The sequence below is a fragment of the Microcaecilia unicolor genome, chromosome 4 (genome assembly GCF_901765095.1).
Source record: "Microcaecilia unicolor chromosome 4, aMicUni1.1, whole genome shotgun sequence".
Lineage (NCBI taxonomy): Eukaryota > Metazoa > Chordata > Amphibia > Gymnophiona > Siphonopidae > Microcaecilia > Microcaecilia unicolor.
Genome location: NC_044034.1, coordinates 346311693 through 346329789, shown reverse-complemented (window position 1 = coordinate 346329789; position 18097 = coordinate 346311693). Strand labels below are relative to the sequence as shown.

Below are 18097 nucleotides of genomic sequence, written 5' to 3'. Positions count from 1 at the left end.
TATGCTGCTTATCCCAGAAATAAGCAGTAGATTTTCCCTAAGTCATTTTAATAATTGTCTATGGACCAATATTAGGAAGCTGTCCAAACCTTTTTAAAATCCCGCTAAGTTAACCGCTTTTATCACATTCTCTGGCAACGAATTCCAGAATTTAATTACACGTTGAGTGAAGAAAAATTTTCTTTGATTCGTTTTAAATCCACTACTTTGTAGCTTCATTGCATGCCCCCTAGTCTTAGTATTTTTGGAAATTAGTAAACAAACGAGTCACACCTACCTGTTCCACTCCACTCATTATTTTACAGACCTATATTATATCTCCCCTCGGCTGTCTTTTCTCCAATCTGAAGAGCCCTAGCTGCTTTAGCCTTTCCTTATAGAGAAGTCGTCCCATCCCCTTTATCATTTTCGTCACCCTTCTTTAAGGCTAATTCCACTATAGCTTTTTTGAGATACGGTGACCAGAATTGCACACAATATTTGAGGTGCGGTCGCACCATGGAGTGATACAAAAGCATTATAACGTCCTCAGTTTTGTTTTCCATTCCTTTCCTAATAAAACCTAACATTCTATTTGCTTTCTTAGCCGCTGCAGCACACTTAGCAGAGGGTTTCAATGAATCATTGACGACTAGATCCCTTTCTTGGTTGGTGACTCCTAAGATGGAACCTTGCATTATGTAGCTATAATTCGAGTTCCTCTTTCCCACGTGCATCACTTTGCACTTGCTCACATTAAACGTCATCTGCCATTTAGACACCCAGTCTTGTAAGGTCCTCTTGTAATTTTTCACAATACTCTCGCGATTTAACAACTTTGAATAACTTTGTGTCATCAGCAAATTTTATTACCTCACTAGTTACTCCCATTTCTAATTTATAAATATGTTAAAAAGCAGCGGTCCCTGTACAGACCCCTGGGGAACCCCACTATCTACCCTTCTCCATTGATCATACTGACCATTTAACCCTACTCTCTGTTTTCTATCTTTTAACCAGTTTTTAATCCACAATAGGACACTACCTCCTATCCCATTATTCTCCAATTTCTTCTGGAGTCTTTCATGAGATACTCTGTCAAACGCTGTGAAAGGGGAAGTACTATCAATAGATGATTTTAATATGCCAGATGTTGATTGGGAGATCCCTACTGTGGGGTCTTTTAGAAACAGGAAGATCCTAGATTCTCTACAGGGGGAACTATTCTAGCAGTTGGTAATGGAACCCATGTGGAATGGGACCATACTGGACTTAATGCTTACAAGTGGGGGAGAGAGTTTCTGATGTTATAGTAGGTGATCATAAAGCCTTCAGTGATTACTAGATGGTGTGATTTAATATTAAGTTAATTCAAAAGTGAAGGTTCTAGACGTCAAAGAAACTAACAATTGTTGTCTGGATGGGAACATCTGGAACATGTTGGAAAGCAATGGGCAAAACTGAAAGGAGCTACTGAAAAGGCAAGAAACCTTTTTGTAAGGAAAGTAAATAAGAGGAAAAGGAGGCCATTTTGGTTCTCAACTGTAGTAGCTGAAAAGGTAAGGAAAAGGAGGTTAGCCTTTATACACCATAAGAGATCACAGAAAGAGGAAGACAGGCAACAATATCTGGAAAAGCTAAGAGAAGCTGGTAAAGTAGTCAGGAAAGCAAAGATGCAAATGGAAGAAAAATTAGCCAATACATTAAAATTGGGGGATAAGACTTTTTTTTTTAGATACGTAATAGGAAGAAGTGCAAAAGAGTCATTGTGAGACTCAAAGGTGAAGGGGAGGAATATGTAGAAGTTAATAAAGATGAGGTGGAATTCCTTAATGAATATTTCTGTTTTGTGGTCACAGCTGAAAGGCCAGGAGCAGGACCGCAGAAAACAAACACAAATAGGAATGAAGAAGTGGTAGTCTCTGAACAATTTTCAGAGGACTGTTTTCATGAGGAGCAGGTTAAATTAAAGCTGGACAAAATGATGGGGTCGGGTGGCATACATCTGAGGGTACTGAAAGAACTTAGGGAAGTTCTAAAGGCTTCACTGGCTGACCTTTTTAATGCTTCTCTAGAGTCGGGTGTGGTCCCGGAGGACTGGAGAAAAAAAAGATGTGGTCCCTTTCCACAAAAGAGAAAGTAAGGAAGAGATTGGGAACTACAGGCCGGTAAGCCTGACTTCTGTGGTAAGTAAATTAATGGAAAAACTTTAAAAACAGAGAACAGTAAAGTTTTTGGAATCTAATGGAATACAGCACCTGAAGAAATATGGTTTCACTAGAAGCAGGTCTTGTCAGAAAAATCCGATTAATTTGACTAGGTGACCAGAGAGTTGGATCGAGGGAGAACGCTAGATGTGGTATTTAGATTTTAGAAAAGCCTTTGACTTGGTTACACATAGGCAACTAATAAACAATTTGAGTGCCCTTCAAATAACTGACCGGGTTAGGAACTGGTTGAGTAGAAGGTAACAGAGGGCAGTAGAAAATGAAGCTCCTTCTGAAGAAAGGATGTAATCAATGGTGTACTGCAAGGTTTGGTTCTTGAGGAAGTAATTTTTACTATTTTTGTAAGTGATATTTGTTGAAGGGCTGTATGGTAAGGTTTGCATCTTTGTGGATAATACCAAAATCTGTAAATAGGGCAGACACATCTAACAGTGTGGATAACATGAGGAAGGACTTAAAAAGCTAGAGGAATAGTCTGGAATTTGACAGCTAAGATTTAATGCTAAAAAATGCAAGGTTGTGCATTTGGGCTGAAAAAGCTTGAGGGAATGGTACAGTTTAGGGGGTAAAGAACTTTTGTACATGAAAAAGGAGCGTAACTTGGGTATGATCATTATGTGATGATCTTAACGTGGCCAAACAGGTAGACAACAGTGATGTCGAAAGCTAGAAGGATGCTTGGGTGCACAGGGAGAGAAATAGCCAGTAAGAAAAAGGAGGTGATGATGCCCCTATGTAAGGTTCTAGTGAGACCTCATTTAGAATATTGTGTACAATTCTGGAGACCACACTTTCAAAAAGATATAAATATGATGGAGCCCATAGGCGGTTGGTGGACCAACTGTTTGGGGAGGCTAAAGGGGGCGGGGTTAGGGATGGGGCCAGGGGTGGAGCTTAAATCCATAATTGTCTGATAACACACAGAAAAAATAAATAAATAAAAATAAGTCACAATTAATACCTTTTATTAAATTTAGATATTAGATATGTATCATATGTCAAAGCATAGAGTGGTTGCTCAAAGCATATTCTAAGCACAATCGCTCAACTGCAAAACACTATGCACGACTTTGTCCAAAAACACACTCAGAACCTTACTGTACCATAAATATTACACTGGGCAGAACCTAATACACCAATATACCACCCATACGGAAAATGCAGACCGTCAACAACATGAAACAAGGGATCATATCATCACAATTCTCATGTAGAGCCACAAAACACCCTAATTCATGTTTAATGTGGTATAAAATGCCATACAGAAGTAAATAAATATAAACTTTTAATGTTGAGCACCTGATTCTCAAAGTGGACATATTCCAAACACTATAATGAAAATAAAATGATCTTTCAAATACTTTTAAAACTTATTTTTAGCACTTTTAAAATTTCAGGCAAGTCTCTTTGGTATGAAGCGTTCATGTGCAGGAATTCAGCCTAATTAAATATCTCCATGGCAACCCAGGACACGTCCAGCCAACCCCCCTGCTCTGCTCTCCCAGCAGGTAATCAAATTACAACTGGTTACAAACCGCTAGAGAAGGCTTTCACTGCAGCTGCTGCTATTTAAGATTGGACTCCCCGGAGAACTGGATCGTTCTCCGCATACCCTGGTTTAGGAATGAGGTTCACTGCTGTCATTGGCATGTGCAAAACTAATCTATTTGGAGAGATTGCCCTCCAGAGCCATCATATAAAACATAGTATTTCAATATAACATTTTTCTTTCAGTTACTTTCCACCCCCACCCCTCCCCCCAAAAAATCCCATTGGCATTCTCACACCAGGTAGAGCTCTACTTACCTATTAGACATGTTTCTGCATTTAAAGATTTCCAATTCAGTAGATAATCATAAAACTAAATAATTTGATTTCAGAAGTTGGATTAAGTGCCCAGTCCTTCTTCCTAAGGTGCTTCAGCAATTACTTAAGCAACTACCCGTTGGCTTTTACTGGAAATAAACGAGGTGTTGCTAAGTCCTTCATTCTGCCATCACCTCTGTTTGCACTTCACCTCCGGGCCTCTTTACAGTCAAGAACAAAGAAGCGCGGGGCCGCAGCAGCCTTCAGGCATGCGCTGTCGGCTCTGCCGGTCCTCTGCTCCCGACGGGAAATTGACGTCAGTGGGGCAGAGGACGGCAGAGTCAACAGCGCATGCCTGAAGGCTGCTGCAGCGCTGCTCCGCACTTCTTTTTTTCACAGAACAGATGGTTGCTCACAGAAACGGCAGCGGCAGAATCCAGCGGGACGGGTCCGGGAGTCTTGGCTTATCGACGGAGGAAGACAGAGGCAGGCGGGAAAGGTCACAGCTGGGCTGGGGAGGCTTAGCCTCCCCAAGCCTCTTATACGGGGCGCCTATGATGGAGCCGGTCTAGAGAGCGGCTACTAAAATGGTCAGTGGTCTTTGTTATAAAGCGTATGGGGACAGACTTAAAAGATCTCAACATGCATTCTTTGGAAGAAAGGTGGGAGAGGGGAGATCTGATAGAGGCATTTAAATATCTACGCAGCATAAATGCACAGGAGGCGAGTGTCTTTCAACTGAAAGGAAGCTCTAGAACTAGGGGGCATAGAATGAAGGTGAAAGGAGACAGATCAGAAGTAACCTGAGGAAATACGTCTTCATAGAAAGGGTGATGAATTCATGGTGGAAGTGGTGGAGATGAAAACAGTGTCTGAATTCAAGACAGCTTGAGACAAGTACATAGGATTTCTAAAGGAGTAATAGGGAGAGTAAGTAGATGGCATAGAAGGGCAGACTGGATAGTCATTATCTGCCTACATTTTCCTATGTTTATAACTATGTACTGACAGCTGATACCTAGTGCTCACTGTATAAAGTTATGTGAGGGCCCCACTGTGTGGAAAAGACTTCTAATCAAGCTCAGATTCATGACTAAGGTAAAATTATGTATAATCATACCTGATAATTTTCTTTCCATTAATCATAGCTGATCAATCCATAGACTGGTGGGTTGTGTCCATCTACCAGCAGGTGGAGATAGAGAGCAAACTTTTGCCTCCCTATATGTGGTCATGTGCTGCCGGAAACTCCTCAGTATGTCGATATCAAAGCTCCATCCGCAGGACTCAGCACTTAGAGAATTACACCCACGAAGGGACACTCTGCCCAGCTCACCACCGCCGAAACGGGGGAGGGGAATTAACCCAGCTCATCCCCACACAAGTGGGGGAGGGGAATCCGTCCAGCTCATCCCCGCGGAGCGGGGGAGGGACACCACACCCGCCGATGCGGGGGGATCTGGCTTATCCTGCAACCGCAACCGCGGGAGGAGCTGACTGACCCGAACACCGCCGAAGCGGGAGGGGTACAAAACTGCCCTACAGCCGCACGAAGCGGGAGGGAGTGCCGGCAGAATTTATGTCTCAATCCAGCCCCGTAAAACGGAGGGGAGAGGAATGCAGCAGCTCACTGTAACACAAACTCGTCTTAACTCTTGAAGAATCCAAGTGAAAAAACTTGAACACGAAGTCTTTCTGAAGTAACTGAAGAGTAAACTTGAACCTGAAATGCAACCAGAATAAAACAATACAGATATCTGGGAGGGGCTATGGATTGATCAGCTATGATTAATGGAAAGAAAATTATCAGGTATGATTATACATAATTTTACCTTCCATATCATCAAGCTGATCAATCCATAGACTGGTGGGATGTACCGAAGCAGTACTCACCCAGGGCGGGACATAGAAATCCCTGACCGCAACACTGAAGCTCCAAACCGGGCCTCCGCCCGAGCAGCCACAGTCAAGCGGTAATGCTTGGAGAATGTATGGGCCGAAGCCCAAGTTGCCGCCTTGCATATCTCTTCCAAGGAGACGGAACCGGCCTCTGCCATCGAGGCCGCCTGAGCTCTTGTGGAGTGAGCCTTCAGCTGGATAGGCGGCACCTTCCCTGCGGCCACATAAGCCGCTGCAATGGCTTCCTTGACCCATCTTGCCACTGTAGGCTTAGCAGCCTGCAGACCCCTACGAGGACCTGCAAACAGGATAAACAGATGATCCGATTTCCGGAAATCATTGGTCACTTCCAAGTATCTGATGATGACTCGTCTCACATCCAGATATTTAAGAGCAGAGTACTCCTCTGGGTAGTCCTCCCTACGAAAGGAAGGGAGACAGAGCTGCTGATTCACATGGAAGCGAGAAACAATCTTGGGCAGGAAGGAAGGCACTGTGCGAATAGTCACTCCTGCCTCAGTGAACTGCAGAAAAGGCTCTCGACATGAGAGCGCCTGGAGCTCGGAAACTCTTCTGGCTGAAGTGATAGCCACCAAAAAGACTGCTTTCAACGTCAGGTCTTTCAGAGATGCCCTCGACAAGGGTTCAAACGGTGGCTTCTGCAATGCTCTTAGCACCAGGTTAAGATTCCACGCAGGCACCACTGAGTGCAGAGGAGGGCGCAGGTGATTAACTCCCTTGAGAAAGCGCACCACATCTGGCTGGGAAGCCAGGGAAGCACCCTTCAGGCGGCCCCTGAAGCAAGCCAGAGCCGCTACCTGGACCTTAAGGGAACTGAGCGACAGGCCTTTGTCCAGACCTTCTTGCAGGAACGCCAACACTGAAGAAATTGGAGCAGTGAAGGGAGAAAGTGAGCCTGCCTCACACCACGCTGCAAAGATACGCCAAACCCTGGCGTAAGCAGTAGAAGTAGAGCGTTTCCTCGCTCTCAGCATAGTGGCGATGACCTTGTCTGAGAAGCCCTTCTTCCTCAGACGCTGCCGCTCAATAGCCAGGCCGTAAGACCAAAGGGGGAGGGATCCTCCATCACCACGGGACCCTGATGTAACAGGCCCCGCTCCACTGGCAGCCGCAGAGGATCGTCGACTGAGAGCCTGATCAAGTCCGCATACCAGGGACGTCTGGGCCAATCCGGACCCACCAGGATTATCCTGCCGGGATGTCTTGCCACCCGGTCTAGGACCCTGCCCACCATGAGCCAGGGTGGGAACACATAGAGAAACTCTTGTGTCGGCCATTGTTGGAGAAGAGCATCTACTCCCAGGGATCGAGGGTCCCGTCCTCTGCTGAAGAAGCGCGGCACTTGGCAATTGGCCGATGACGCCATCAGATCCAGGCTCGGCTGGCCCCAGCGCTTCGTGATGTCCAAGAACGCCTGAGCAGATAGCTGCCACTCTCCGGGCTCCAAGGTATGGCGACTGAGAAAGTCCGCCTTGACATTCATGACTCCGGCAATGTGGGCCGCTGACAGCTGTTCCAGGTTCGCTTCCGCCCACTGGCATAGACTCATAGCCTCCTTGGCTAGAGGGGCGCTCTTGGTACCTCCCTGGCGGTTGACATAGGCCACAGCCGTGGCATTGTCCGACAGTACCCGTACAGGCTTCAGCACCAGTACCGGGATGAACTCCAACAGCGCCAACCGAATGGCTCTGAGTTCCAGGAGGTTGATAGACCACTTCGCCTCTGCAGGAGACCAGAGCCCCTGCGCTGTCCTTCCCAAGCAGTGGGCTCCCCAGCCCGACAATGAGGCGTCCGTCGTGACGACAATCCACTCTGGGGTCACCAGAGGCATTCCCGCAGACAACTTGTCTGTCTGCATCCACCAGCTCAGCGCCTTGCGCACTGCTGGATCCAAGGGAAGACGCACCGCATAATCCTCCGACATCGGAGTCCAGCGCTGCAGCAGAGAATGTTGTAGTGGTCTCATATGAGCCCTGGCCCAGGGCACTACTTCCATCGTGGCCGTCATAGAGCCCAACAGCTGCACATAGTCCCAAGCCCGAAGAGGAGAGGCTACCAGGAACTGGTCCACCTGAGCCTGAAGCTTGACAATCCGATTGTCTGGCAGGAACACTCTGCCCACTTGGGTGTCGAATCGAACTCCCAGATACTCCAGGGACTGAGTCGGGCGCAGCTGGCTCTTCTCCCAGTTGATGATCCATCCCAGGGAGCTCAAAAGAGCAACTACCCGGTCCACAGCTTTGCCGCACTCTGCATAAGAGGGGGCTCGGATCAACCAGTCGTCCAGATAAGGATGGACTTGTACTCCTTCCTTTCGCAGGAAGGCCGCTATGACCACCATTACTTTGGAAAAGGTCCGCGGAGCAGTAGCCAACCCGAACGGGAGGGCTCTGAACTGGAAGTGTCGTCCCAGGACTGCAAAACGCAGAAAGCGTTGATGAGGAGGCCAGATGGGAATATGCAGGTACGCTTCCTTGATGTCCAAGGATGCCAGGTACTCCCCTGCCTTCACTGCCGCTATAACAGAGCGGAGAGTCTCCATGCGAAAGTGCCGCACTTTCAATGCCCGATTGACCCCTTTGAGGTCGAGGATAGGCCGGACAGAACCTCCTTTCTTTGGTACCACAAAGTAAATGGAGTAACGCCCCTTGCCAAGCTGACTTTCTGGCACCGGAACGACCGCACCCAGGCGGATCAGATTGTCCAAAGTCTGTCGCACTGCCACAGCTTTGACCGGAGACTTGCAGGGAGAGAGTACAAACCCGTCTTTTAAGGGTCGGCAGAACTCTAGCTTGTAGCCGTCTCTGATGACTTCCAGCACCCAAGCGTCTGAAGTTATTGTGGTCCACTCGCCCAGAAACGAGGACAGCCGTCCTCCAATCTGCACTGGGGCGTGGACCAAGACCCCGTCATTGGGTACGAGACCCTGGGGGAGGACCGGAGGGAGCACCTCCGGGACGGCGGTCTCTGCGAAAGGAACGCTGCTTGGGGGAGAAATGCCTCTTAAAGGAAGAGGGGGCAGAAGAACCCGACCTGCCCGGGCGGTACCGACGGGCTTCCTGAAACCGTCCTCTGGAGGTACCGGGACGAGCACTAGCCCGAGCCCTGACCTCTGGTAACTTCTTGCCCTTAGACGTGCCGAGATCGGTCACGATTTTGTCCAGCTCGACCCCAAAGAGCAGCTTGCCTTTAAAAGGCAATCTAGCCAGGCGGGATTTAGAGGCGTGGTCAGCAGACCAATGTTTCAGCCAAAGCCACCGCCGCGCAGAGACTGTCTGAGCCATGCCTTTAGCTGAGGCTCTCAAGACATCATACAGCAAGTCTGCCAAATAGGCTAAGCCCGATTCCAGGGCTGGCCAATCATCCCTCAAGGAATGATCCGAGGGGGAAGCCCGCTGCACCATAGTCAGGCACGCCCTGGCCACATAGGAGCCGCAAACTGAGGCCTGCAAACTTAAAGCAGCCGCCTCAAAGGACGACCTTAAGGCCGCCTCCAATCTCCTGTCTTGGGCGTCCTTTAGGGCCGTGCCACCTTCCACCGGCAATGCCGTTTTCTTAGTCACCGCAGTGATTAAAGAATCCACGGTAGGCCACAGATAGGCCTCACGTTCACTCACAGCCAACGGATAGAGGCGGGACATAGCCCTAGCCACTTTAAGGCTCGCTTCTGGGACATCCCATTGAGCCGAAATTAAGGTGTGCATGGCATCATGCACGTGGAAGGTTCTAGGCGGGCGCTTCGTCCCCAGCATAATGGCAGAGCCAACAGGGGCTGAGGGAGAGACGTCCTCCGGAGAGGAAATCTTTAAAGTGTCCATGGCCTGTAACAACAGGTTGGGCAAATCCTCTGGGCGAAAAAGCCGCGCTGCAGAGGGGTCATCCGCTCCATCCGAGCGGGGATCCGTCTCCTCCAAGGAATCCGCAAAGGACCGTTGGGAGACCTCAGACACGCTGCCCTCATCTACATCGGAGGAGACAAATTCCTCCAAGGCCTGGGAATCAACCCGAGGGCGTTTACCTCTGGGAACCTCAACCTCTTTACCAGACGAGGGAGCGGGGGCAGCGTTGTGCATGAGGAAGGCCTGATGCAGCAGCAAAACAAACTCGGGGGAGAAACCCCCCAGACTGTGCACTTCCGCAGCCTGGGCAACAGCCCTAGGCGCACTCTCAACCGGCGCTCGCAACAGCGGGGGAGAGGCCTGCTGCGCATCCAAAATGGCGTCCGGCGCGAAACTCCGCGAAGGAGCCGCGCGGGAAGAACGGCTCTTAACTTTAGCCACTTCTGTGCCGTCGCCCAAATTAAGGGCGTTCATGGCATTAATGTCTCCAACCTCAAGGGCGGCCCAAGAAGAAGCCGTCCGAGCCGCGTGGCCGGCCAAAATGGCGGAGGCGAGGAGCGGGGGATGGGCGTTTATGGCGGGAAAAACCGCCACGCCGGAGGAAGGACCGGGACATTCATCGGTCACGAAACTGCCACCCAACAAGGGCGAATCCGGCTTTAAGACCCCCGCATCCCCTCTAGAAGCGCTCAAGCGACCCGGGGAGCGACCCTTAGCGCCCTCGCCCTCCGACGCCATGTGCCACGAGGAGAAGAATCGGGGAACCCCCGCCCGCTATAAAAAGGTAAAATTACCTGCTGTCCGCTCCGAGTTGTAACGACCTGGTGTCCCAGTGAGTAGCTGCAATAGACGCTTAAATAAACGTCGAAATAAACGCCTTTAAAGACGTTTAAAATTTTTTTTTTTTTTTTTTAACGGAGCCAGCGGGAGGGGGGAGAAAAGGAGGGACCTGGCACCACCAGGTTTGCACTTGCTCAAAAGAGCCCTCAACCCCAGGCACTCAACAAAACCTAAAAATTAGGCTTGGAGGCCTAGCCAGAGCTGCTGCTGCTGTGTGTGACCACCACCTGCTGAGATAGAGAACATACTGAGGAGTTTCCGGCAGCACATGACCACATATAGGGAGGCAAAAGTTTGCTCTCTATCTCCACCTGCTGGTAGATGGACACAACCCACCAGTCTATGGATTGATCAGCTTGATGATATGGAACACAGATGAGTTTAATAAGCAGTTAAACTCCCTTTTTCTTGCCTAAGCTTTTCAGTATTTATAGTGTGGCTGAAGTAGGGCTAGGGGATTCTTTTTGCAGACGGCTGAAGGGATACTTGGGATGGAACAGTTTTGACAGGTTAGCATGCTTAGGGTTAAGTAAGTACAAGTGTTATGAGTTTTTAGGTTATTCAATGTTTTTTTTTTTTAATGTACATTACTTTTTCCTTCTATTTTGTTTTATGGGAGGGTTACCCGAGCTATAATTCACCTCAGAATTCTGTATGCTGCTCTGAATAGTTGGAATATGAACAATGACCAAGTTTTTAAAACATGGCTAATGAAAAAGGATTAATAGATAAAGCATACTATGTGGACAATCTTTAAAAAAGTCAGTAACAACATAAGTCAATATCTGGATTTCAGCAGAATTTATGCACATCACGTCTCCCTCTGAATATCAATGAATAAAGTTGAGCATAGCTTTATCCTGTTAACCAGACAGCCTTTCACCAAAAGATTTATAATCTGCTCACTGTAATATCTGGACACAGAACATAATACCCCTCCATCCCCCCACTCAAGCCCCCTTGTTTAGAAAGCAACGGGAAAGTTCTCTCTCATTTCACTCTCTTTTACCCAGTATTGTCTGTGGTATATCTTAGATATATGTCCATCTCGTTACACATGATGAATGATCACGAACACCATGCAACTGTTGAAGGCATGGCATTTGTACAACACCCTAAATGCTGCAATATGCACTGAGAGCGGCCAGATTAATTTCTCTTTTTAATTCTGTATCTGGCAATAGTTATGACGAAAGAACAAACTGGAAAAAGTCATAGTTCTAAGTGAAACGCGAGCAGGAAGACTTCAGTACAATTCCATACTTACTCATCAAATCTTTAAACATCGTTTTCTCGTGAGTCAAGAGATGGTCAATGATCGACTTCCAGCTAAAAGAAATAATCGGATTCAATAAACGAAGTCCTGCTATTTTATATTCAGCATCACTTCCACGGTGCATGCTTTCTGGGTAGATACATCAGGGCCGCCGAGAGACTGGGCCGGGCCCGGGACAAGGCCGCCCCCGGGCCCGCCCCCACTGCCACCCCCCAGGTTGTCGTCGGGGGCCCGGCGCCACAGTCCCACCCGCCTCCGCCACTGGGCTGGGCTCCTTCCACCCGAACCCCCACCAGCAGAAGTGCTGTCTTCTGACTCCGGCGTGCACGGCCCACACAGACGCACTCCTCTCAGCTGATCTTCGCTGTAATCTGCAGGGCTTCTGTGCGTCTGACGTCCAGCGTGCGGAGTCAGAAGACAGCACTTCTGCTAGCGGGGGTTCGGGTGGAAGGGGCCCGGTGGCAGGTGGGACTGCGGCACCGGGCCCTCCCTGGAGGCCCGGGCCCTGGGAATTTTGTCCCCCCTGTCCCCCCTCTCGGCGGCCCTGAGATACATTTATGTAATCCCACATTTCATACTCTCCATTGACCGAGGCAGATTTTTTTCTTTCTACAAATGGTTATACCAGGGGTGTAAGGAGGTGAATGATCTTGCTAACAGGATGACACTGTTGCCCTTGCAGTGGTGTGAAATGAAATGCTAACCTATATAATTTATATTATTGTCACCATTATCAAACCGAACACTTTTACTGTAACTGAAGATATAACACCGACTATATGAAACAGATCAAACTCCTGTAATATATAAAATCACCAGCACTGTGCATAGTGGCCTTGGAATCCTTATTACACTTTTGCTTGAAAAAAAAACACAAAAACCTCCTTCCCTCCACAAGCAGTATAAAACAAATTTAACAATTATCAGACTACATTTATATAAAAACAGTAAACAAGCTATGTTTAAGAAGCTTTGAGTTTTATCACCTTACTGACTCTGGCAGCGTTCCTTTATTTTGGACGCTGGTTCTACCAGAGTTGGCCCAATCATTAGGCATGACACACACAACACAGTTTAAGTTATTTAAACTGAATTAATTTGAATATGTGCTATAGAATTTTCACAAGTTTACATTCTAAGGGACACGCTTAGGGATTTGGGGCACGTAGGATGAGAGGGAAGATAGGGATGGGAAGGGGGGTTGGTCAATATAAGAAACAAACCTTCTTGCTTTGGTTTGTTGGTATTTTTCCGATTGCTCTGGAGGGTTTTGGGTAGGAGCTTTGGACTGTGATTGATGGGTGGGGGATTTTTTGATATGTTTTTCATGTGAAGTCATCCTGTCAATTACTCTGTGGAAAAATCAATAAGGAGAAATAGCAGGGATACTTACCTGTAGCAGGTATTCTCCAAGGACAGCAGGTCATTCATTCTCACATGTAGGTGATGTCATCCATATTGCCCAGTGGAAAACTCTTAAACAGCATAATATAGCTTTAAGACACACGCCAGCGTTCTCAACACACGTATACGACAGCTCGGGACCAGCAGTATAAAAGCACAGCTAAGAGGATAGGAGACAACTCCAAGGGAAGGTGGGAGGGTATGTGAGCATGAATGGTCTGCTGTCCTAGGAGAATACCTGCTACAGGTAAGTATCCCTGCTTTCTCTGAGGACAAGCAGGCCATATTCTCACATGTGGTAATCCCTAGCTATCAGGCTCACTGAAAACAACAGTAGGACCTCGCAATGGTGAGGTTAAAAAAATGAATTAACCTGAAACTATATACATACTGTGCACGAGTGCAGCCTGGAACAGATAAAAACAGGCCTAAGGAGGTGGAGTTGGATTCTAGACCCCAAACAAATTTTGCAGAACTGTCTGTCCAAATTGACCATTGAGTCTGGTATCATGCTCTAGACAATAGTGAGATGTGAATATGTGGAATGATGACCATGTCACAGCTTTGAAAAATTTATTCTATGTAGGCTGACCTCAAGTGGGCTACCAACGCAGCCATGGCTCTGACATTATGAGCCTTGATGTGCCCTTCAAGAGTCAGCACAGCTTGGGTGTAAATAAAAGAAATGCAATCTGCAAGCCAACTGAAAATTGTGCGTTTCCTGATGGCAACCCCCATCCTGTTGGGATCAAAAGAATTGAAAAGCTAGGCGGTCTGCTGGGCTTAGTCAGCTCTAAGTAAAAAGCCAATGCACACTTGCAGTCCAAAGTGCACAGTGCACTCTCGCCAGGATGGGCATAAGGTTTGGGAAAAAATGTTGGAAGAGCAACTGACTGGTTCAGATGGAACTCTGACACCACCTTAGGCAGGAACTTAGGGTCTGTGTGTGTTAGACTGGATCAGAGATAACGAAGTGGTCTTAGTCAGCAGTTCAGAGGTGAAGCCCTGTAGGATTTGAAAAACTAAACAAGCAGCTTTGAACCTGAGTCTTTCTGCTATGGGAAGCCAGTGCATTTTGTTTAGATGAGTTGAAACACTGGAATATCTATCCAATCTCTATATTAGTCTTGCAGCTGTATTCTGTCCCTGCTTCAGTAAATAGGCTTGGTGTAAGAGCAATATAAACTCTAGAGAAAACTAAGATCCCCATGCAGCTGAATGCTCTGTCAGGCCATGAGGTTGTAAAATGGCGGCTGTGCTCCACGTATGATCAGACAGAGAATGTTCCTCACTGCCTGTTGGCCCCGACAAAATGGCACCCATTCCCGCCCCCCTCCTTCATCAAATTGCGTACCAGCCATGGTGGAGAGTCCAAGGTCCTCAGCATATTCGGATGCTGCGCCAAACCAAAGACATGCTGCTGCTGACCGTTTCCCTCTGCGTCCTGTGAGATTCCCGGCTTGTATACACTGCAACAAACCAACACCATCTGGTGGGTCCCCACAGCGGGAAAACTGTTTAACTGCCTTCGCAAACGTCACCATTCACCCCAACTGACACAAGCTCAGCACAACGCAGTCCCAAGCACTGAGTCAGGATCCCTTCCATGCACCAAGTAGAACTTGCAGCCCCCCCCCCCCCCCCAAGCGGCTCAGAGTCAAACTTCAGTCAAATTTACCACAGCTGGCTGCTCCTCCCATGCTCATAGTCTCCACAAGTCTTATCCCAGAAAAGAAAGGCTCAGGACTGCTCTCCAGCAAACGTCTTCCCTTCTTTTTTTTTTTTTCAAGGTTATTGTACTGGCAAAGGAGAGCTCCACAGGAAACAGGGGAGAAGTGAAGGGAGAAAAGAAGTAAATTTGTGGGGCATTAGAGATAGGTATCTGAAGACCTCCAGATAAGACCCTGCAAACTCATCACCCACAAAGCTCAACTGGGAACCAGCTGACCAACTGGACCAGGAGCAAATCACTGAGAAAAATGAGGCTGAAAAGCATCCACCGGCTGGAGATAGAAAATACTGGGGAGCTGGACAGGGTGAAAAAGAAAGATATGTCTCAGCTTAGTTTTCAGTTCCCTATCTCCATCTGCTGGTTGATAGACACAATTATCCCACGGTTCTGGAATAGTGGGAAGCTATGCAATGGAAAAATTGTTTTGTTCTAAAAGCACGATGTCTTGGGAAGTGATCAGGGCGTGAAATTTAATTAAGCGTGCGTGTGTCAGGGTGGATACCAGGAATTATTTTGGGACTTGAAGGAGAGGGAAGGGCTGCGAGACAGGGGGCCCACTAGATAACCAGTGCCTTTTTTTTTTTTTTTACACATTAAGGGAAGGGGGGGGGGGGGGGTCGGGTCAGGAGATCCACTAGGTCACTGGGGCATTTTGGGGTATTGTTTGGGTATTGTTTGGGGAAAATGGGGGGGGGGGGTAGGGCTGGGATGGAGCTGAATTTTTAAGCTGGGTTCAGGGCAAGGTGGTTAGGATGGAGGGAGAGGACACCTCACCTCTCAACCAACCCTTCTATGCTGCTCAGAACCTGGTAAAAAGTGTACTGCATGAAACATGTGTGAGAAACTTTTTTATTGGAGCATAGCTGCAAGGTAATTAATGACTGCATTAATTCAGTTTACGGTAATAGTTTCAGCACAGGTTAATACCCGCACCAAAGTCATTTGAGCATTTGGTGTGCAATAACATGCGTGCAAACCTGGAATTAATCACTTGTTAATGCTAGCAGCAGTTTTGAGCATTGGCCCCGGTGTTAAGTACATGAAACAATTATCACTTTATGAATTTTAGGTAAAAGAAACTAAAGGACCATTGTGTCAACCCAATTCACAGACTGGTGCAGTAATCCCAGCCGATCTCTGTCACTTTCACTCTATGGCACCTAAGGATCCTCTGTGCTTATTTCAGACCTCTTTGAATTCTGTTATGGCTTTTGCCTTCAGCACTTTTAGCTGACAAGGTAAATTTCTATAGAACTATAAAATGCATTTGAATCTGAATCTCACTGCTTACTGAACACAGGAGGTGTCCATCTGGAAGAATGCTGGATCCATATACAGCTCCTGAACTTCTTTTTTCCAGGCCCGTTTCGTATAGGCATACCCACTAAGGCTGCTGAGAAGTTGCGATCCTGCTCGGAAACTTGGCGAATTATATGCACTGCAAGAAATACAAAAACAACCATGCTCATAAGATTATTATTCACTATCAAAATATGCTCCTTGTATTGAAAGACTGGTGTCACAGGGTGGTGTTCAAGGTGGCGTTCTGAGAGAAGACGGCATTTCTCTGTGTAACTGAACATTATTTTGCTCTGTGCTTTGGTGATTTAAAGATAGAAATAAAAGAGAAATTGTAGGTTTATTGATAGACAGTTTGAACAAAAAACTCCAAAAAACTTACTTTATTAACTAGTTTCAATAGTGTAAAACTCTTTTTCTTGTAGTTCTAAATTTGAACTTCCTGCCAGAGGTGGAAATTTAACTGTTACAGCCGACAGCACTAAAAGATAGACTCTAGAAGGCACAGCAGAGCCTAGTTCATCCCTTTCTCCCACCCGCCTCTACCACATCTCTTCATTTATTTTCTTAATTTATAGTCAATTATTCAAATTAGAACAACAAGAGGGGGATTTTCATTACAAAGTTTGAATTAATTTCATTGCTTGCTGAAAAGCAAACACTATATAAATCGACAATATACCATATAATCTTAAGGTTTTTTTTTATATTACTCTAATATCTCTAGTATCTTAACAAGTTTAAAGTAAACAACTCAATAACACTAAGATGCAGACAACAGTCCAGCAGCGAGAGAGGTGCTATCCAGTATTTTGCACTGAGTGTCACATGCATGATTATCTCCCTATTGGAAAGAAATTATATGTGTGTGCTTAATGTAAAGAACTCCTAGCTCTCAGAGAACGAGTTCATCGTTCTCTTGAGGATACAGTAGCAGACTTAGAGGAACTGAGGGAGACATACAGGTACAAAGAGGAGGCTTACAGGGACATTGAAGAGAAGGTTCACCTCCAGTCTGGCAGCCCCTGTGCAGCCTTGGAGGAAGGAGGTATCTTAAAAGGAGAGCAGCCCCCTGGCAAAGTAGGAAGTAACCAAAAAGCAGCAAGGCAGACGATCCGCAAGACTCCAACTTGGAGACAAACAAAAGCAGATCAGTCAGTAGTGCAATTCAAACTTTATTGTAAAATAAGTGCCCGACACAACTGTGTTTCACCCACAAGGGCTGCGTCAGGGGCTCTAAAATAAGATTTTCATATAACTTAGATGATTTTATTGCTGCCAAGTGTGGTGAATGAAGTGCAAACTGAAGCAAAACAGCAAGACAAAAAAACCAGCAGATAGACTTCCTCCAAGACGGAGTCTATAAACGCGCTCCAAAGAGTGACAGCATATGGCTACTAAAAGAAGCCCACCACCATCACCAGAACCTTAAGGTGGTGTTGGTGGCCTTCCTTGGGTGGCGGAGAATCAGAGTTCACCCATATTTTTATTTATTTATTTATTTTATTACGTTTGTACCCCGCGCTTTCCCACTCATGGCAGGCTCAATGCGGCTTACATGGGGCAATGGAGGGTTAAGTGACTTGCCCAGAGTCACAAGGAGCTGCCTGTGCTGGGAATCGAACTCAGTTCCTCAGTTCCCCAGGACCAAAGTCCACCACCCTAACCACTAGGCCACTCCTCCACTCCACTCTCAATGACAGGCTCATTCATGCGTTGGCCTATTTTGAAAGTGTGATGATGAAAGACAGTGGTCCATCTTCAAAAGTCATTG

General features: G+C 46.9%; 1 protein-coding gene across 2 annotated transcripts in view; it reads right to left on the bottom strand.

The window, feature by feature from the left end:
* Window positions 1-18097, bottom strand: part of DOP1B (DOP1 leucine zipper like protein B) — a 224042-nt gene that overhangs the window by 26437 nt on the left and 179508 nt on the right. Inside the window, exons 30-31 of one of the 2 annotated variants that reach the window (XM_030202211.1) lie at window positions 16316-16462; window positions 11880-11941 (exon numbers count right to left, since the gene is read on the bottom strand). In XM_030202211.1, the coding sequence (XP_030058071.1) occupies window positions 11880-11941; window positions 16316-16462 (209 nt within the window). Of the gene's footprint in view, window positions 1-11879; window positions 11942-16315; window positions 16463-18097 lie in introns of those variants that run through there. The other variant, XM_030202212.1, reaches the window with a different exon arrangement.